Here is a 22,442-nt window from a genome sequence, read left to right as displayed (position 1 = left end):
TTGCTAGGCTTTAGCAATTACCAAACTAATTTATTTTATTTCTTCATTCTATGCTGGACTGTTTAGAAACAAATAATATATGTATCAATTCATATATAAATACTTGTGTATTCTGAGGAGGCTTGTTTGCTGTGTTAATATTTTGGGGGGCACAACAGCGTCCCTATGTAGCTCAAGCTGGCCTGAAACTTGGTGTATAGCTCAGGCTGGCTTGGCATTCTCCTACATCTGCCTCCACAGTGCTGGGATCACCAGTATGCACCACTGTACACCCAGTTCTTATATTAATTTTCAAAATAATTCTATTTTAATTCAAGAATATATGTGTGAGTTTATTCAGTAAACTTTCTTGTAGCTCCCCTGCCCTTCTTTCAAGATAAGAGTAAAGCAAGAGACTATCTCTTTTAGTATTTGTATCCTATAAAAACATAGTCCATGCTTTCAGGCTCTCATCTTAACTCACCAATTTTCCTGTCTCAGCCTTTTGAGTGCTGGGATTCTAAGAATGTTATTACACCTTGCTCTGTTTTCTATTAGTTTTGGTATGCTATGAGGTAGGAGTGCTTCATTCTTTAGTGTGCAGATACTTAGCTATCTCAGCATTTTTGTTGAAAGGACTATTGTTTTTCCATTGAATGGTCTTGGTGTTCCTGGTATTAATTGCTTGGGTATATATGTATGTGATAATTTCCAGACCTTTGGTTCTTTCACTTGTATGTCTATCCTATCTTAGTACTTAGCAATTTTAAAATCAGGAATTATGAACTTTTTTTTTTTTTTTTTTTGCCAGTCCTGGGCTTGAGCTCAGGGCCTGCGCACTGTCCTTAGACTTTCTCAAGGCTAGAGCTCTACCACTTGAGCCTCAGCACCACTTCTGGCTTTTTTCTACGTGTGTGGTATCAAGGAATGGAACCCGGGCCTTTGTGCATGCTAGGCAAGCACTTTAACCACTAGGCCAAACTCCCAATCCCCCACCCCCTTTTTTTTTAGTTGGTGTTTCACCATGCAGCAAGGCTGGCCTCAAATTTCGGATCCTTTCTTTATTCTCCAGAGTGCTGGATTATGTATTTGCATCTTTTTCCCACCTCTCTCAACCTCTTGTCATCCTCCCATCTCCGTCCATGCTAATGATTGAATCCAAGGCCTTTGGGACATACTCTACCATTTGAACTACACTTCAAGCTCTGTTGTGTTTGAGCTAGGGTCTCAAACTGCCCCCAGCTGGCTCCCAAATCAAGAGCCACCTACCTCCTAGGATTATAGGTATGGGCTACCACACCTGGCTCAGCTTTTTGTTTTGTAGGATTGATTGACCATTTAGTGTTCTAGGAACTCCTGTATAAATTAGAGATACAAAAGGGCCTTTACAAAGTTCTGCAAAGAACTTAGCTGTAACTTTAATAGTGATTGTGTGCATGCTTCACATAATTTTTTTTTTTATTTTTGCCAGTCCTGGGATTTGAACTCAAGGCCTGTGTGCTGTCTTTGAGCTTTCTTGCTTAAGGCTAGCACTCTTGACACTTGAGCCACTTCTGGCTTTTTGGTATTAATTGGAGATGAGAGTAGCACAGACATCCTTGCCCAGACTGGCTTCAAACTGTGATTCTCAGATCTCAACCTCCTGAGTAGCTAGAATTACAGATGTGAGCCACCAGCATCTGGCTCACTATTTTTTTTTTTTTTGCCAGTCCTGAGCCTTGAACTCAGGGCCTGAGCACTGTCCTTGGGCTTTCTCAAGGCTAGAGCTCCATCACAGCTTTCTGGCTTTTTTCTGTGTATGTGGTAACCATATAATTAAACTTGGGCCTTGGTGTATGCTAGGCAAGCACTCCACCACTAGGCCAAACTCCTGACCCAACATAACTATTATTATAGTAAGTTCTTTAAAGGTATTGTTAATACCTTTCTGTGCATAATTTGTAAAACTAAAGTTAATCATAGGTATGTATATATAGGAAGAAAGTTTAGTATAAGTAGAGTTGTAGGTTTATCTTGAGGTGTCTTTTAGCTATTCCTTGGGTGTACTGGCATTTAACTCCTACAAATAAGGGGAAACTACTATGTGCAAGTGTTTAGGGAAAGAAATCTAAATCATGCTAAGATAATATCTGTGAAATATGAATCAGTCATAGAAATAGAGCTATGGTAAAACAGAAAGAATATCATCTATAAAGTCAGTTTTTTTAAAAGGGAGTTACATTGATGGTGACCTCACTTATTTGCCTGGCAAATTGCTTTGTATATTACAGATTCCTAATATTCATTGAAGCAACGAAAGAGAAAATATTGCATTCAGAAAAGAAGGAAGATTGTTAAGAAGTTTGAGAGGATTGTGCTGCACTTACACACAGTCATGTAATAAGCTTCAGTTGGAATAATAATTACTCTAAAATGATCAGATGGAGAATTGCAGTTAGGGGCTGGTCATTGGTGGCTCATCCCTGTAATAATAGCTACTACTCAGAAGGCTGAGATCTGAGGATTTTGGTTTTAAGCTAGCCTGAACAAGAAAGTCTGTGAGGCTTTTATTTCCCATTAAGCTCCAGAAAAGCTGGAAGTGAAGCTATAGCTCAAATTGTAGAGCAGTAGCCCTGAGCAAAACAACAACTCAGGAACATCACCCAGGCACCATGTTTAAGCCCCATTGCTTGCTCAGGTGGGTGCGTATGCGCACATGTGTGTACACACACACACAAATACACAAATAATTGGAGTCATTTAGGCAAGCCCTGGTAGCTCATACCTGTAATCTAAGCTACTAAGGAGACTGCGATTTGAGGAGCGTGGTTTGCAAGCCAGAAGTGAGTGCTGCTACTTGTACACTATTTATGACAATTAGAAGATGAAAGGATTAGGGATGTAAACTTGCGATACAGTGCTTGCCTACGGTGTGAGTCCATGGATTTTTATCCCCAGCACCAAAGTAAAAAGAAAAACCAGATTTTCTGGTGCACACCTGTCCTAACACTGAGGAGGCTGAGGCATAAGGATTATGAGTTGGAGGTCAGCCAGGTTACATAACAGACTCTTGTCTTGCGGGGAGGAGAGGAGCAGTCCAAATGTCCTTCAATAGACTGATGGTTAAACAAAATATAATATGCATGAACAATGGAATATTATTCACCCTTAAAAAGGGTGGATATTTTGATACATTCTACTACATGGGTGAACCTCAGAAACTTAAAAATGAAATAGGCCAATGGAAAGAAGCTCTAGTGGTTATGTTATACATCATTGTGAATATTTAATATGAATGAACTTCTTTGAGATTACAAAAATGAATAAATTTTCTATATATTTACCACATTATTATGATAAAACTCTTTTGAGTGTGTATGCCAGAACCTGAGTTTTGAACTTGGCTTGCTTGCTCGCTCAGTTTGCACTTTACCACTTGAGCCAAGCCTTCTTCCTGATTTTATGCTGATTATTTTTGATGATGTCATCTCAGACTTTTTCTGCTGGGGCTGGCCTTTAGCCATTCAGTTTTCTGAATGGCTAGAATTATAGATGTGAGCCACTAGTACCCAGTTTGTTAAAAATTTAAGAGAGAGATGCAATAATTTTTGTCCTATATCTAATGAGAGGTACATGGAAGAAAGATTACTTCCATTATTGCACTTAACACATTTCAGTAATCCTATCATTTATGGTTTTCCTGTTTTTGCAGAGTGAATTTCTGTTTACTTTCTATATGGAAATCTATAAGAAATCTATATTGCTAATGGAACAATGTAAACAACACAGTGCTTCCTCTTTGACTAAAAACTAAATTTCAGCAAGTTAGAATACAGTTGACCAAAAAGTAATCATGTACACATACTAGCCTCCTTTAGATTGCATTTTTTACTATTAATATGTATAGTTTCCTTACGTTGATTTGTAGAAAGAATATATATATTTAATAGTAACAAGAGAATTGCAGCTTTCCAGTAGATATCACAGATTGCAGAGCCAGAAAGAAAGAACTACATTGGTGAAGTGAGTCATAGTTCTGTATCTATGGATACTATAAACTCTGCTAAATCTCAGAAAGTATTCTTGTATTTGTATTATTAATTAGACATTGCTAGGGGTTAATGAGGACTCTGGATAACTGCTAGATTAAATCTAGATATAATTAAATTTTTTGAAGGATTTAGTTAGTAGGTACAATTTAGTAGCTTAATATTTGTTTTGTGTGAAGAGTAAAAAGCGCTTAATTTACATGAGATAGTAAAATAATTATATATGAAGATTGGTAATGAAATAACTTAAAATATCTTTTTAATGTAGTAGAGACCGTCATTTGCTATGAACCCTAATCTAACTTCAAACTCAGAATCAAGTGCTAAGATTAGAGGTGTGTGCCACTATGCCCAGCATATATGAAATAAGATTTTACATTATACTAGTATTTTCAAATATTATTTGAAACAGGAACAAAAAAATTCCTGCCGAAAGTCTCACAGACTTTTCTACCCAGGCTTGCTTTGAACCACTACTCTCAGATCTCAGGCTCCTATGTGGAGGATTACACGCATGAACCACTAGTTCCTGGCACTTTCCCCTATTTTTTTTTTTTTTTTTGCCAGTCCTGGGCTTGAGCTCAGGGCCTGAGCACTATCCTTGGACTTTCTTAAGGCCAGAGCTCTACCACTTGAGCCTCAGCACCACTTCCGGCTTTTTTCTATGTATGTGGTACCGAGGAATCGAACCTGGGTCTTCATGCATGCTAGGCAAGCACTTTAACCACTAGGCCAAACTCCCGGCCCTTTTTTTTTTTTTTTTTCCTATTTTTAAAGTTTTGTGTGTGTGTGTGTGTGTGTATGTACATATGTGTATATATAATTTTTATTCTGATACAAGACAAGCCAGTATCAATAGGAAAGTGACTGTAAATAAAATAAAAATAAATAATTTAAAAAGTATAAAAAAACTACTAGAACTATAGCTTTAAAGATAAAATAAAGTAGTAAGAATTTGTGTCCTAAAGAACTTTTTACTTTGCCCATATTGTTTCCCTGTCATGTGCATCCATTTAATTGTGCCCTGTTATAACCTAATCATTCATCTTCAGCTTTCCAAAACCATGTAATTTTAGAGAAAATAGTCTAATACCCTGTGAATTTATGATCTTCCTTTAGCAACTCAGGAGCTTCTTTTTAGAGAAGTATTTCTTATCAGGTTTACCTCACAATAAGTCTCTTAAAGCTGCTCTCTATCATTCTTGGCAAATGTCAGTTTATTTCAACAAAGAAAATAGGCTATAGGTCATGAAATTCCCATATTACCTTATCTTTATCTCTGCCCCTTTGGGCTCAAGAAAAAGGAGAAACATTTTTCCATATTAGATTCCCCCTTTCTTCGTGGGCTTTCTATTATTACTATCTGTTGACTCCAGTTCCTTCACCCTATAAGACATTCCTATTGCTATTTGTATCTCTGCCTAGCTTCCTCCCTTGACTTCATCTTTTTTTGCTAGTCTTGGGACTTGAACTGAGGTCCTGGGCACTGTCCTTGAGCTTTGTCAAGGCTAGCGCTGTACCACAAGCTACGGCACCACTTCTGGCTTTTTCTGTGTATGTGATAATGAGGAATTGAACCTAGGTTACACTCCTGGTCCTCTCTGGTTTCTTTACCTGTTGTACATAATGTGAATTAAACTATACAACATGTAGCCTTTTGTATCTGGCTTCTTTTATTCAGAGCACCCAGGCTCAGAGTTCAAGCCCCATGACCAACTAACCAAAAAAAAAAAAAAAGTACTTTTTTTTGGGGGGGGGGGCAGGGGCATCACAGCCTTACTTTCATTGTACAGAAAATCAGATATTTGCTAGTTCTTGACTATTATAAGCAGTTTCTTTCTTTCTTATTAAATATAGCCTCTTTCTTTCTTTTTAAATTGGCCTTTAAGGGCTAAGATGTATATGGTCCAGAAAGATGTGCTGTTACTGTCTTTTTTTTTTTTTTTTGCCAGTCCTGGGCTTGAGCTCAGGGCCTGAGCACTGTCCTTGGACTTTCTCAAGGCTAGAGCTCTACCACTTGAGCCTCAGCACCATTTCCGGCTTTTTTTCTATGTATGTGGTACCGAGGAATTGAACCCGGGTCTTCATGCATGCTAGGCAAGCACCTTAACCACTTGGCCAAACTCCCGGCCCTGTTACTGTCTTTAATAAGCTGTTGCAGGTTTTTTTGTTTTGTTTTGTTTTTTGTTTTTTTTTGCCAGTCCTGGGCTTGAGCTCAGGGCCTAAGCACTATCCCTGAACTTTCTCAAGGCTAGAGCTCTACCACTTGAGCCTCAGCACCACTTCCGGCTTTTTTCTATGTATGTGGTACCGAGGAATCGAACCCGGGTCTTCATGCATGCTAGACAAGCACTTTAACCACTAGGCCAAACTCCCGGCCCAATATAATAACATTTTTTTTTTATTGCCAGTCCTGGATTTGAGCTCAGGGCCTGAGCACTGTCCTTGGACTTTCTCAAGGCTAGAGCTCTACCACTTGAGCCTCAGCACTACGTCTGGCTTTTTCTATACATGTGGTACCAAGGAATCGAACCCCGGGTCTTCTGCATGCTAGGCAAGCACTTTAACCACTAGGCCAAACTCCCATCCCGCTGTTGCAGTTTTGCCAGGAAAATATTCTTTGTCCTCTCTTAGTCTTGTTCCTTCAGTCTTATAACCCTGGTGTTGGTATTGTAAACTCAGGCTCCTGCAGGTGACACATCATTTAATATTGGCTGAATGGTGCCTTTTGTAACTGGAGAACACTGATGTAGGCAGGGTGCCCCAGCTTTTCTCCTGAGAATATAGATTTAGTGTTGCCAGGTCTTGGGGTTTGTCAAGAGAAGTCCAAAGTCTGCATCTTCATGTAAAATGTCACTGTTCAGTGTTGACAACTAATTCAAAATGTCTTTAAAACACTACAAGTATTGGGATGGGAATTTGGCCTAGTGGTAGAGTGCTTGCCTAGCATGCATGAAGACCTGGGTTCAATTCCTCAGTGCCACATACATAGAAAAAAAGCCAGAAATGGTGCTGAGGCTCAAGTGGTAGAGCTCTAGCCTTGAGAAAGCCCAAGGACAGTGCTCAGGCGCTGAGCTCAAGCCCGGAACTGGCAAAAACAAAAATCTCTAGACAGGCAATCTGGAAGGGAAATCTAAATAGTTAATGAATGTGAAAATGCTTTTTCCACAGTAATAAAAGTATATTTAAGCTGGATGCAGTGGCTTGCCCCTGTAATCCTAACTATTCAGGAGGCTGAGATCTGAGGATCATGGTTCAGAGCCAGCTCAGGCACTAATGTCCATGACACTAAGGGAACACTTCTTAGATATGTACAGCAAGTTCAAATTCTATAGAAAAGAAAGCTGTGTGTTTTGAAGTGAAATTAAAGTCATCTTGAAATGATCACAGGGCTGTCCTCAGAATAAAAGACATAGAATCCAATCAGTATCCTAGTAACATCTCATTGCATACCCTTTTGAGGGCAGAAATATGGCTTTCATTTGCTATTAGAAGCTCCAGTTAGTGGTAGTTTTAGGTGCATTGTACACATTTCTAACTCATATAACTCTTAAGTTGATGTGAACACTTTTATCAGTGAGACAACTAAGTGTTCCTGTATTAATTTTCCCAAGGTTATGTTAAAAAAAAAGTAGGAGTCATAATGAGAGCTTGATTTTATCTTTGATTATAATATGCTACCTGCTTATTTGTCACAAACACTATTGGAATACACTAATACTCTTCCCTTATCTGCAGAGTACATTTCAAGAATCTCATTGGATGCCTGAATTTAGCCATAGAGTGGAGTCTTATCACTTCGATTTTTCATATATGTACATTTCCATGATATAGTTTATAAGTTCTGTTTGGGAGGAAATTATCAACAATAGCTAGTAATAAAGTAGAACAATTATAACAATACATTGTAATAAAATTGTAACACTGGTTCTAATGTGATCCTCAAATCTCAGCCTCCTGTGTAGCTAGGATTATAGGCATAGGCATAAGCCATGTACCCATCATCTTGAATCTTTTAATTTTTTAAAATTTTATTTTATTGTTGGGATGATGTACAGAGGGGTTATAGTTATATTCATCAGGTACTGGGTACATTACTTCTTGAACATTGTTACCCCCTTTAAAATCTTTTTCATTGACTCTCCATGCTGTAAAGTATACACAGTTTCTTTTTCCACTTAATAAAATAAACTTTTTGTCTGGCCCAGGCTTCTTAAGTGTGTCCTTTCCTTCCTTTGGGAAGAATTTATTGACTAGTAGTTTCCTTCTCCTCCTTTCCCCTCTCCTTCCCCCTTCCTTTTCCCTTTCTCTCCCTTACCCTTCCCCTTTTTCCTTCCTTGTCTCCCTCCCCCACTCTCTCTCTCTCTGTCCTTTCCTACCACTCTCTCTCTTCCTTCTTTCCCTTCCTTTTTCCCTCCCTCCCATGTTTCATGCTTGTTAGACATGTGCTCTACCACTTGAACCATTCCAATCCTTTTTTCTTTAGGTTATTTTTCAGGTAGAGGATGTGTTTTTGCCTGGGCATGGCCTCCTATCATAAATCATCCTATCTCTACTTCCAAGTAACTGGAATGATGATGATGATGATGATGATGATGATGATGATGATGATGATGTTGACATTGAGGTTGATGTTGGTGTGTGTATGTGTCTGTGTTGGTCATGGGGCTTGAACTCTGGGTCTGGACACTGTCCTGAGCTCTTAAGCTTAAGGCTACTGCCCTATCCCTTGAGCCATAGCACCACTTCTAGTTTTCTGGTGGTTAACTGAAGATAAGAGTCTTATAGACTTTAGTGCCTGGAATGGCTTTGAACTTCAATTCTTATCTCTCAGCCTCTGGAGTAGCTAGGATTACAGGCGTGAACCACTGTGCCCCACTGTAGCTGGAATTATTGACGGTAGTCTTCAGGCTCTTCTCTTTTTCTTCCTAGCCTTTTTTCTGGTTCTTTTTCCATTTTGATCCTTTTCTCTCTTTTTCTTGTATGGAATGTATTTTCTTGCTCATTCATGTACTCATCAAATGAATGCCATATTGATGTAAAGCACTGTGCTGCTGACTGGGTGAAACTGACCAGCTACCATCCTCATGATGTATACAGCTAAGGAGAAATACAGGTAAACTGGCAATTATTTAACAATATGTTACATACATTCTGGTGAGGGTAATGTGTAGGAGAGATATCTAATTAATATTGAAATAGTCAGGGAAAGCCTAGTGTCAAATAACAAGGAACTGTGGTAGGTCAGGTTTTCAAATAAAAACAATAGCATTTAGAGAAAAATCAAGGAGAAGCCAGTGATCTAGAGCTAGGAGTCTGAGGAAGCTAAGCTGGCTGGAAGGAGGGAAATGGAACTCAATATCTGCAGAGGATTTCCTTGGATGCCAATTGAGTGCTTAGTGTTTGTTGCATGCATGTGGAATAATCATGAGAGCTTTTCAGATTCCCAAGTTTCTTTTTACTGTATTCTCTCTCCTTTTCCATCATTTTCCTAAGTGAGAATTTCTTTGAGTTAGTTGGTAATTTTTTTTTCCATCCCTGTCTCCTTGCTGTAATCAGTCATCTAATTCAGTTCATCTACTTCCTAAACATTTTTACATTCATTTCCTATTCACTCTCACTGCCACTACCTTTGTTCAGGAATTCATTATTTCTTTCTTACAGGTTCTTTCTCATTTTCATTTTAAGACTATTTCACATATATGTGATATAATCTTCCTCATATATAGTTGATGATCTTGTAATTTCTTTGCTTGAAAACCTTCAACATCCTTTATTTGTTTTTTTTTTCATGAGTTCAAATCCTGATTAATTTATTAAATATATCACAGATAAAACTTGAATTTCCTGCAGACATATTGGCAATATTTTGTCTCCATTGGTTTTTTTTTTCTTTTTTTTTATTGTGATTAGTAAAAGGGTTACATGATATTTGCCAGATAGAAGGTGCATTAATTCACATACATTGATACCCTTTCACATGTCTTGGTACCCGTTTCCCTCCCCCCCCACACCCCCCACCCGTCTTGATTTTCCCCCCTTCCCTATCAAATTTCAAATATCCAAATACAAATACCTTTATTTGTTTTTGTGGTAAAAAATTTTTGCTTGGCCAGATACATAAGGCATTTAAAAAAAAAGAATACTTGAAATAAATATTTTTTCTTTGTTTTTTACAGTTTCTCTGTCTTCCCAAATCTATATGTGAAGTATCTATTCTGGTGCTCATGATTGACTTCCAGTGTCATCCTCTGAAGTCTTCTGTGATTCTCTTCAGGCAATGCTAAGGATCCCTCTTTCCACTTGCATAGCATTCCACACTTTTATTAAAGCTCATATTGCATTATTTTATTAAGGTATAAAGAATGAAATTGTCATTTGCAGGAAAATGAGTGGAGAACTAGAGATCATCATGTTAAGTAAAATAAGCAGACTCCTAAAGACCTCATGTGTGGAATTTAGATCTTAAAGAAACAGAAACCTCTGAGAGATGAGTAGATCAAGAAGATGTGGTATGTATACACAATGGAATTCTATGCTGTCATCAGAAAGAATGACATTGCCCCCCAAATCCTATTAAGTGAAGTAAGCCAGACTCAAAGGAACATAGCCTCCATGGTTTTCCTCCTAGCAGAGGAGCGCTATGTGAATATCGCCATTTAGGAGAAGGCTAAGTAAAATGAAATTCAGGATAGAGAAACAAGAGATTTACCCTTCTGGTTGCTGTTTTAATGTACTATGTGAAGTTTGTTTATTTGTTTTACCAATTTTCCCCCTCTTTTTCTTTTTTTTCCCCTTATGGTTTATCCTCTGTTATTGCTGTATCTGACTTTGGTACTTGGTATATTATATACACATTTATTTGTTTATTTGAATAAGGGGAAGGAAGGGAAAAAACAAAATTATGAGACAAAGGACAAAGGATGAACCAGTATAACAGCAATATACACAAGACAATATGTTGGAAATGAACTTTACAACTTGGGAGGGAAAGTGAAAGAAAAACGTGGAGAGGGATAACAATGCTCAAGAAGTAATGTACTCACTATTTTACAAATGTCACTGTAACCCCTCTGTACATCACCCTGATAATAAAATTTTAAAAAATGAAAAAGAAACCAACATAAATGGGAAACCACTGGGGAGATATTTGTTGTTGGTTTTCTTGATGTTAACCGTTCTGATAGGGGTAAGATGGATGTCAACATTGTTTTTATTTGTGACATTGGCCTTTATGTTAATAGTGTTCTTTATAATGAAAGAATCTAGTATAGAATTACATAGCCTTTTAGATGTCAAATCTATTTTCTTCAAATTAGTTCCTTGGTTGTTTCTAAACATTTGTGCTTACTATAGTCTAGATATTTGTTTCCATAAAATTGATGTTGAAAACTTAACCCTCATTGTCATATATTGGTGAGATTTTGTGGGGGCCTTTGGAAGCTGCTTGGGTCATGAGTATTCTTTTATGAATATATTAATCCATCCGTAGATTAATGGATTTTTATTTTTTATTTTTTTTTTCCAGTCCTGGGCTTGAGCTCAGGGCCTGAGCACTGTCCTTGGACTTTCTTAAGGCTAGAGCTCCACCACTTGAGCCTCAGCACCAGTTCCGGTTTTTTTCTATGTATGTGGTACCGAGGAATTGAACCTGGGTCTTTGTGCATGCTAGGCAAGCACTCTGCCACTAGGTCAAACTCCCAGCCCTGATTAATTGATTTTAAAAAAAAATTTATTGTTGGGATAATGTATACAGGGGTTACAGTTATATTTGTCAGATAGTAGGTGCATTACTTCTTGCACCTTGATACTCCATCTCATATTTTTGTCTCTGTTTCCCTTTCCCCAGATTAATGGATTAATATAGTCTCATGGAAGTAGCTTGGTTACAGAAGCAGCTAGCTGTTTCTGACTTCCTTGCTCAGTTTTACCATGTAATGGTCTGTAGAATCTTGGTTCTTTGTGGTGTACCCACCAGCAAAAAGACCTTTACCCAACTTTTGGCCCTCATCTTTTGAACTACAGTTTCCAGTTTTGAGAACTACAAGAATTAAATTTCGTGATGAGGTACTTTGGCTTGACTATTATTGTGCAGCAATAAAAAAAAAAAAACTTAGTAAAGCTAGGTACTGGTGGCTTATGCCTATAATCCTAGCTACTCAGGAGGCTGAGATCCGAGGATCACAGTTCAAAGCCAGTCTGGGCACTAAAGTCTGTGACACTCTTATCCAATTAATCACCAGAAAACCAGAAGTGGTGTTGTGGTTCAAATTGGTAGAGTGCTAGCCTTGAGCTGAAGAGCTCAGTGGCAACTCCCAGGCGGAGTTTAAGCCCCACGACTGGAGCGGGGTAGGGGGGACCTTAGTAAAATAATTATTTCAATATTTTAGAAGCTATAAACAAGTTTACAAGATTGTCTCAGTTTGAGTTGCATCCTAATGTGTATCTTTAGCAAGAAAGATACAAAAAAGTTTCATTCTTATTTAATCTATCAGGTGACTGTATAAATTTAATTTGTGTCATTACTAAAAATATTTACTTTGATCATTTGACTCAAGCGATATCTGTCATATTTCTTCCCTTTGCCCTGTTTCTCCTTCGCAATAACTTTTATGAAGTTGTACTTTTAAACTAGATATCTTTTCATGAAACTTTAAACTTATACATTACTATTTTATATTGATATGGACCTAATATATTTTTTAGGCCATAATATTATTACTTACTTAAATTACATATTGTCTCTTTTTTGTCCAGTGAAAACTTCAAGGTGACTTCTGCGTCCTTTTTACATGTTCCTATGGTCATTTACTCCTTCCTACTTTTTTTAATTGTATTTTTTATTGTTTATGTGGTTCTAAGGTATTGAACCCAGGGTCTCATGCATGCTAGTCAAGCATCCTACCATTAAACTACATTCCCTATCCCATCTTCTCACACTTTAAAAATAAGATATTCCGGGATTATTTTGTACTCTTCCATTTTCATTCCTATATCATTTATTTCTCTATAAAGCTTACATTATTTTTAGGGGAGTTTTATTTAGAAAACAAGATCTGAAGTTAAGTGCTAATGGCTCATGCCTCTAATCCTAGCTATTAAAGTGGCTGAAATCTGAGGATCAAAATGGGAAGACAGGCTGGGTGGAAAAAGCCAAGAATCTCTCCATTTAACCAATAAACACCTGACTGGTGGTGTGGTTCAAGTGGTAGTGCACTAGCCCTGAGTGAAAAAGCTAAGAGTAGGGCCTGAATTCATGCCCTAGTACTTGTACCCTTTCACCCAAAAAGTCTCCAACTGCAGGTAAAAGTCTTCATAATAGGGTCTCCCACTGAACCTGCTGTGGCAGTGTCTTATCAGTGTGTATAAGTCAGAAATATCTGTTTAATGAACTTGATGAACCAGCATTTGGAGTATACATTTTAATATAACAATATTTTTTCCAATTTTTTATTTTATATGCAATTCTAGGACTTGAATTCAGGACATTGTTCTTTTGATAAGCCTTTTCACTGTTGGACCACAAGTCCTCTTCAGGCTTTTTATTGGTTAATTAAAGATAAATAGATCTTGGATTTATCTATTCGTGCTGGCTTTGAATTGAGATCCTCAGCTCTCAGCTTCCTGAGTAGGATTTCAGGTGTGAGTTATTGACACCTGTCCCTTTCTCTTGATCCATTTTTTCTTTATTAATATGAAGTGACATTTGTCTCTTCTGACTAATTTTAATTTAAAATCTGTTTTGTCAGATAAAAGAATAACAGTGTTTCCCACTTGTTTTCAAGGTCAATTTGCTTAGAATTTTTTTCCCACCCTTTATCCCTAATCCTGTATTTGTCTTTGTCAGTGAATACATTTCTTGTGACAACAAATGGTCAGGGTTTCGTTTTTAATTCAGCTTGCTGTTATACCTTTTGATTGGAAGGACAAGATGAGACCATTAACCATCAGTGTTAATTCTGAAAGGTATTTCGAAATTATTTCCTATTATTTTGTTGTTCTTATGATATTTACTGCTTACCTATTCTTCCTTTAATATTTTACTCATTAGTGGGATTTATTTTTTCTGTATTTCCTTGTTTTGTATATGTGTGCACATATGCAAATATTGGGGGTTGAATTCAGGGCCTCACTCTGCCTTAGCCTTCTTGCTAATGTCTAGCTCTGTACCACTTGAAACGTGCCTCCAGTCTGATTTTTTTTCACATATTTTTTATTGTAATTAATAGAAGGGTTACATTATATTCACCAGATAGAAGGTACATTACTTCACAAATATTGATACCCTTTCTCATGTCATGGTCCCCATTTCCCTCCCCCTCCTCCAGTCTGATATTTTACTGGTTAATTAGAGGTAGATTCTAAAGGACTTTTCTGCCCCAGCTGACATCCAGTTGTGGCCCTCAGTTCTCAGTCTCCTGTGTAGTGAGAATTATAGGAATGAGCCATTATCCCTGTGTGTGTCTTCTTTTTGGTGTATAGGATTCTTTAAAGTATCTTCTTCAGTATTGGTTTTGTGGTCATCCTGTCCTTTAATTTTTGTGGAAGGTGGTTTTTATTTATTTTATTTTAATTTTAATTTTTTCCCATTTAAAATTTTATTGTAAGGGTAATGTATAAAGGGGTTACAGTTACATTCATTAAGCAGTAGGTGTATTATTTCTCGCACATTGATACTCCTCATGTTTTTGTCCCTGTTTCCCTCCTACCACCCCCTCCCAATCATCTTGTTTTTTTCCCCTTTCCCTTCCCTATTTCAAATAAACATATATACAATATACCAGGTAACAAAGTCAGATACAGTAGCATGAGATTAACCATAAAGGCAAAAAAAAAAAAGAGAGAAATAACATAGTAAATTAAGAACAACAATCACACAAGATAAACTCCTTGTTTCCATATCCTAGAGTTCATTTCATTGACTCTTATCCTATGTGACCTTATGTACATAGGTTTTGAGCTATTGTAATCCTCTGCTAGGAGAGTCCTAGATGTGTATTAATTATTACAAATGAGGGAAACCATTGAGTCTATGTTCCTTTGAGTCTGGCTTACTTAATAAGATTTTTTCCAGGTCTTTCCATTTCTTTACGAATGGGGTGATGTCATTCTTTCTGATGGCAGCATATAATTTCTTTCCTTTTCTTTTCTTTCTTTTTTTTTTTTGCCAGTCCTGGGGCTTGAACTCAAGTCCTGCGCACTATCCCTGGGCTTTCTCAAAATTAGAGCTTTACCACTTGCGCCACTGCGCCACTTTCAACTTTTTCTATGTATGTGGTACCAAGGAATCAAACCCTAATTGCCAAACCTAAATTCTTACGTTATACCTCCTCTCTGGATACGTTAGATACCCAGAACTATTGTTTACAACTGTAGATACCTATCTCACCCTACTTATATTCTATTCTCCACACTGGGTAGTTGTACTTAGTAGAGAGTCCTTTGTCTCCCCACCTGCTAAGATTTTTTTTGCCAGTCCTGGGGACTGAACTGAGGGCCTGAGCACTGTCCTTGGGCTTTCCTCAAGGTCAGTGCTGTCACTTGAGCCACAGCACCAGTTCTGGCTTTTCTATATATTTGGCACCGAGGAATCGAACCCTGGTCTTCATGCATGCTAGTCAAGCATTCTACCATTAGGCCAAACTCCCAGCCCCTTGCTAAGATTTTAATACTCTCCCTAAAACTGTTCTTCATTTCTACTTTCTTGACCTCTGTGAATATGTTTCTTACTATATTTTATCACCAGATCTATTGTTGGTCTCTGTATCCATGAAAATGTCCTCTTGATCTTGCTCAGTTTCTAACATCTCCACATCGGAAAGCTTGTCTATACCAATGCCTTCCTTATCCTGCTTAGACTCTATAGTCATGATTGCCCTGACCACTTTCTTGGATTATAATCTACTAGCTGAAATCTTTACTCCTCTCACATGGATACAGTATTCATACCTTCAGGATAATCTGTTTGATACCTTTCCTTTGGAAGTCTTTCTGATGTGGATATCTTCATTATTGCTCAACTTCTACACCCTGGATTGGATGTCCCCACAGGGAAACTGTCTTTGACATTTGTGTTAAGCTATTTCTATACCCTCGCACAAGTACTCTTCTCATCTTGCTCAGTTTTTCTTTTTTGGGGGGGGGGGGGCTTGAACTGTCCCTGAGCGCTTCAGCTCAAGACTACCACCTTACCCTTGAGCCAAGACCCCCAAGTCCCACTTCCCATTTTCCAGAGATTAATTGGAGATAAGAGTCTCAGGTCCTTTTGTGCCTTGGCTGGCTTTGAACCTTGATCCTCAGATCTTATCCTCCTGAGTAGCTAGGATTACAGGCATGAGCCACCACACCTGGCTCATTTTCCTCAGTTATATCCTTGATCTGGTTATCTACTCTGCTTGGGTTCTAACCGCTCTCACCAGATGATTTTATATTGTGTTATTCTTACTGCTTGAATGACTGCTGTCCTCATTTGGTTTAATTATTCCCAGCATCTCAAGTTGAGCCATCTGTGTAAGTACATTTTTCATGACTGTGGCTTTCTTTCTATACAAATATTTTCTGTATGTTGCTAGGTTTCAATACCTAGATATCCTTTCCTCTTCGTCTCTTTCTCTCTCTCTCTCCATTTTGTCTCAGCCTACTTGGGCTTTGAAATTCCTTTGTGAAACTCCTGGTACTACCCCCCCACACAATGGATATTCTCCTTCCCCTACTAAGTTTTTGATATCCTGTTCTTGGACCTCCTGACCCCTCTTGGACTATACCTCACGCTAGTTGTTTTGTTGTGTTGTTTAGAGAAGATCTTTCTCTTCAGTTTGATTCCCAGGCTGGGCTCAGACTTGTAGTTGTCCTTCCTCAGCCTCCAAAACACTGAAATAACAAATGTATACTATCATATTCAGCTTAACACTCAATTAAGATTTTAGCGACTTATAAGTAGTCCATAAATGTATCTTTTAATGGTTTATAGATATTAGAGTTTCGTTCTCCAAGGACAGATTTGAGTAATTTTTTAAGGAAAAACATGAAATTTGAAATTACATAATTATAATTAAAAGCATATTTCATTCTATATTTCAGTAAATAAATTAGAAAACCATTGTAAAGTTTTTAAGTAAAACATAATGAATGCCTAATGAAAATAATATATGATATGAAGTAATAAAGTATCTGTGGAACTCCTTTCCTGTTTCACATATTGGTATAATGTATACTGCTGTATATTATGTTTCTTTAGAACACTAAATTGTTTCAGGCAAATAATAAAATCTCAAATTAGCAATGTCAATAAGTAAATTAGCTTAAACTTAGAAACTGAGAAAATTTTATTATAGCAGAGAATCATCAACTGAATATTCTTGGAGTCTATAAATCTTTCAGAAACCAAATATCCTGTGGGTCTGCAGCCAGTACATTTTTTTCCAGTGGAGATGCCAAGTACAATGACTGTCAAGTCTGAAGTGATTTTTAACAAAATGAATATTATCATATCGTTTAATATAGAACTATAATGGCACATTGAAGATTTCAGGTATTTCATTTTAGATGTGAAATCATGACTTTAGGATTCTCCAACTTATTGAAATGATTAATGGAAAGGTAGAGTAAAGCAGTTATTTCCCAAATTATTTTTTTAATTAAAGAATTTATTAACATTGATTTTTACATCATATTCAAATGACATGTTTAATAAACAAGTATTCAAGAAGGGAATCTATATACAAGCACTGGCTCTTAGATTTTAGAACATAATTAAAATTAGGCTGAGGGTTTGTATGTCATAGATAAATATTAATCTATGTAATAAAACATTGTGTCTATAGAGTCATAAATTTTTATGTCTGTGTAGTTGTGTTTATATTCCCAATACCATGTCCATAAATCATTTTTTTTAACTTTTATAAAAATTTAAGATGTTGGCCTGGGGAGTTGGCCTAGTGGTAGAGGGCTTGCCTAGGGTGCACGAAGACCCAGATTCCTCAGTACCACATACATAGAAAAAAGCCAGAAGTGGTGCTGTGGCTCAAGTGGTAGAGCTCTATCCTTGAGAAAGCCTAAGGACAGTGCTCAGGCTCTGAGTTCAAGGCCTAGAACTGGCAAAAAAAAAAAAGCATGCTAGCCTATAATAAATATAGTATATACAGTAATTTAAACATTTAGAACTATATATTATACTACAAAAGCAAACATACTTGTCATACTTATTATCTGCTGTGTACACTATCTTCAAAATGAAAATACAAAACAGTGAAACGCAGACCATTCTATTTTATTTTAGGCTTACAGTGACTATGTGGGGCTGTATATATACTTGTAAAGCTCTTCTCCCCATCATCCCCCTCGCAAAACACACAAAGGCAAAGTTTTAGTACATGGCAAAGAATGGCTTTAAACTAAATAGTGAAGAATGACTTTGACCTCTCCATCATCATAATACCTCAGTCTCCTAAGTGCTGAGATTATATGCATTTACTATCATATCCAGTTACAGCTCTACTTTTGTTTTATTTATTAAAAATGAATTCCCTGTCTTGTCCAGCTTCTGTTCCTCTTTTGTCTGTGTGTGTGTATGTGTATGTGTAGGAGATACTTCTGAGGGGCTTGAACTTGGAGTAGATGCTGTCCCTGAGATTTTTTTTTTTCTTGCTCAGTTTTAGTGCTATACCACTTAAGTTACAGCTCCACTTCTAGTTTCTTGATGATTAATTAGAGATAAGACTCTCATGGACTTTACTGCCTATGTTGGCCTTGAACCACAATGCTCAGATATCACCTAAGTAGCTGGGATTACAGGCATGAGCCACTGACACCTGCCTCCCACCCCCCCCTCCTTTCTTCTTTTTTCTTTTTTTTTGTCAGTCCTGGGACTTGAACTCAGGGCCCTGGAGCTATCCCTGAGCTCTTCAGCTCAAGGCTAGTGCTCTGCCACTTGAGCCAACAGTGCCACTTCTGGTTTTCTGGCAATTAATTGGAGATAAGAGTCTCATGGACTTTGGTGCTGGGCTGGTTTTGAACCGTGATCTTCAGATCTCAGCCTCTTGAGCAGCTAGGATTGCAGGCGTGAGCCACCGAGTCTGGCTTATGTATGTAAAGACCATTTAAAAAAAAGTCACTCTGGCCAGGAATTTGCCTAGCATGTGTGAAGATCCAGGTTCAATTCCTCAGTAACACATACCTAGAAAAAAAAGTCACAAGTGGTGCTGTGGCTCAAGTGGCAGAGCTCTAGCCTTGAGAAAGTTCAAGGACAGGGCTTAAGCCCTGAGTTCTAGCCCCAGGACTGGCAACAAAAAAAAAAAAAAAGAAAAAGTCACTCTAAAGATAGTTAATTCTCTCATTTTATTGTTAGAATGTTGTCCTACTAGGAATATTAGGTATGCCTCCATCCTTTTAAAAACAGGCAAGTGCTTCTAATTGGTCTTTTGAAGTTCCTTCCCATTTTTATTCTACTATCTCCAGAGAATATTTTGAAATTATTTCTTTCTGAAAATTATACAATGATAATCACAAAAGGATTTTGAATTTTTTTTTTTTTTTTGCCAGTCCTGGGCTTGAGCTCAGGGCCTGAGCACTGTCCTTGGACTTTCTCAAGGCTAGAGCTCTACCACTTGAGCCTCAGCACCACTTCCGGCTTTTTTCTATGTATGTGGTACCGAGGAATCGAACCCGGGTCTTCATGCGTGCTAGGCAAGCACTTTAACCACTAGGCCAAACTCCTGGCCCCTTGAATTTAATAGACAATGAAGTGTAAAAAATACTTTCTGCAGATATAGAATGCTTTGATATGGGGAAAACCAAAACAACAACCAAAAAACCCAAAGTACAGACCTAATGGAAAGTTTACTCTTCAGTTTTGTATAAAATTGTACAGTAGAAGAAAAAAATGATAGTAATTTTACAACATTCATCATATGGGGTTGATTTTTGTGAATAGCTTCTACTTTTTTTGGGGGGGGGGGCGGGCCAGTCCTGAGGCTTGAACTCAGAGCCTAAGCTATGTCCTTGGGCTTTCATAAAGGCTAGTGTTCTACCACTTGAGCCATAGCACCAGTTCCAGCTTTTTCTATGTATGTGATATCAAGGAATTGAATCCAGATCTTCATGCATGCTAGGCAAGCATTCTACTACTAGGCCAAACTACTGGCCAGTTTTTGTGAATAACTTATAAAAGAAGATATCACCAAAGGTGATATCAATCAGGACTCATTTTGTTTATAAGCTGACATGTGGAATGGTAAACCTTTTGTACAATTACTTGAAGATAATTAAAGAGAAAAAAGACATTCATGCATATGTAATAAGGTTGCTGACTGAGTTTTATTAATAGTGGGTTTTTTTTCCTCTCGTCTCCCCACAGAATCTGTCTATGATCTTCTCCCAAAGGAGTTACAGTTACCTCCATCCAGAGAAACATCTGTAGCATCAATGAGTCAGACAAGCGGTGGTGAGGCAGGCTCGCCTCCTCCAGCTGTAGTTGCTGCTGGTATGCACTTCATTCTACTTTATTAAAGAAAGCTAGACTATGTTACCTGGCCAACATGAACAGTGCTGGCAAAGTTCATTTTAAAAAGTGTGTGATTTGAGGGTCTGTACTAGGTTTTAAAATATAAATCTTTAACTTTTAAATATTTTTATGTAATTTTCTTGATTTTTAACTCTTAAAATTTCATTTTGGCAAATCTGTAAGTGACATCTCCTTTAAATGGGCCTTGTCTTCAAATATGCATTGTTTATATAATATAAAGAGATAAAATTAAAAGGTTAAATGTCAAGCTGTGGATAAAGTTATATTTGAGTTTCTGGTCAAAAAATACTTTTTCTTACAAAACATAGTATTAGAATTTTTTTTAAAAAAATCACAGATTCTATGGGCCAGGATTTTAGCCTAGTAGTAGAGTGCTTGCCTGGCATGCACGAAGACCCAGGTTGGATTCCTCGGTACCACATACATAGAAAAAAGCCAGAAATGGTGCTGTGGCTCTCTCAGGTGGTAGAGCTCTAGCCTTGAGGAAGCCCAAGGACAGTGCCCAGGCCTGAGTTCAAGGCCCAGGACTGGCAAAAAAAAAATAATAATAAATCACAGATTCTATATTCAAAACAGCAATTTTGAAAAGTAATTAGTTGAGTTAGGAACTGGTGAGCTCATAACTAGAATCCTTACTGCTCAGGAGGCTGAGGATCTGAGGATCACAGTTCCAAGCTTGCCCAGACAAGAAAAGTCTATGAGACTCTTAACTCCAATTATACACCATAAAGCTGGAAATGGAGCTGTGTGGATCAAGTGGCAGAGTGCTGACTTTGAGAAGCAAAAGCTCAGGGACAGCGCCCAGACCCTAAATTCAAGCCCCAGGACTGGCACACACATAAAGAAGTAACTTCTTGATAGACCTTTGTAAGAAATATTTTTAAAGACTTGTTCAAAGGAAATAGTATTTTATATATTCTGAAAATCAAGCTCTTAATACTTGTAACATATTACTAGAACCTTTTTTCTACATTTAAAAATCTGTGATGTCATTCTTAGACATTCTCTATGTCAATGTAAAAGTATAGAAAGTAATATTTGAAATTTATGAAAATTATTTTTACTCACTCTCAAATCATACACTTTGTGACCATATAAAATTGGTTCAAAATTTCATTTTAATTAGAGTAAAAGATTGACAGATAAGCTAATAGAAAATTCTTGATCAGTGATAAATTAATAGTAGCTTGCCCAACTATAATTCTTTTTTAAAGTTGGGACTATAGATTTACTAAACGTTTTTGTGTAGAAAAAGGAAAAATAAGTATCTATATATCCTGAAGTTTAATCTGTCCTAGATAGATGTTTGTTGCTTGATATATATACTGCTTTTCATCTTTTCAGATGATATTGAAACAGCCATGAGAGCATTATTTTCAGTAAATTATTTTAGTTTCACAAACAGAAGAGTGAGAAATAGAAGCTGTAAACTAAATGAGGATTTTGGTAGTACAGTATAGTGTCAAATATTTTTCTCAAATGTATTACCCTATGTACCATTAACCTGTATACCAATTTTTCCTAAACTTTATAATACAATATGAAACCTTCTATATTGAGATCAGGGAAACTTTAAATATGGAAAGAAATTTATTGGCCCTGCTACTGTTCATGTGTTGCCAGAAATTTTCTAACAGTTTCTGTGGATTTAATTGTGAATTAGTGAACTTTTTAGTAATACAAATTCATTAAAAAAAACAAACAGGTTTACTTTGCCTACTAGATTCTAAAATGGCTCTGAATATTTTTCTGGAATTTGATGTTTTAGTTCTAGCTTGAAAAATGGTATCAGCTAGTAAAATATAAAATATTTTTATTAATGTATTTCCCTTTAAATCCACACATAGAAATGGACTAACTGACATCTTTTGTATCTTTTGAGATTGTTTTAAAAAGACATGTTGAATATGTAT

The 22,442-nt window shown here is 37.1% G+C and overlaps 1 protein-coding gene across 3 annotated transcripts in view; it reads left to right on the top strand.

Moving 5' to 3' along the window:
- Nfat5 (nuclear factor of activated T cells 5) overlaps nucleotides 1-22,442 on the top strand; it is an 84,909-nt gene that overhangs the window by 5,269 nt on the left and 57,198 nt on the right. For 2 of the 3 annotated variants that reach the window (XM_090357358.1, XM_090357357.1), the window contains exon 1: nucleotides 20,475-20,487. Coding sequence is in view for 1 of the 3 variants with exons in the window: in XM_090357355.1 (XP_090213481.1) it covers nucleotides 20,362-20,487 (126 nt within the window). In the remaining 2 variants the exon portion in view is untranslated. Of the gene's footprint in view, nucleotides 1-20,361; nucleotides 20,488-22,442 lie in introns of those variants that run through there. The other variant, XM_090357355.1, reaches the window with a different exon arrangement.

The sequence above is a fragment of the Megascapheus bottae genome, chromosome 24 (genome assembly GCF_031878675.1).
Source record: "Megascapheus bottae isolate mThoBot1 chromosome 24, mThoBot2.hap1, whole genome shotgun sequence".
Classification (NCBI taxonomy): Eukaryota; Metazoa; Chordata; class Mammalia; order Rodentia; family Geomyidae; genus Megascapheus; species Megascapheus bottae.
The sequence above is the reverse complement of the archived record's forward strand: the minus strand, read 5'-3'. Positions and strand labels throughout refer to the sequence as shown.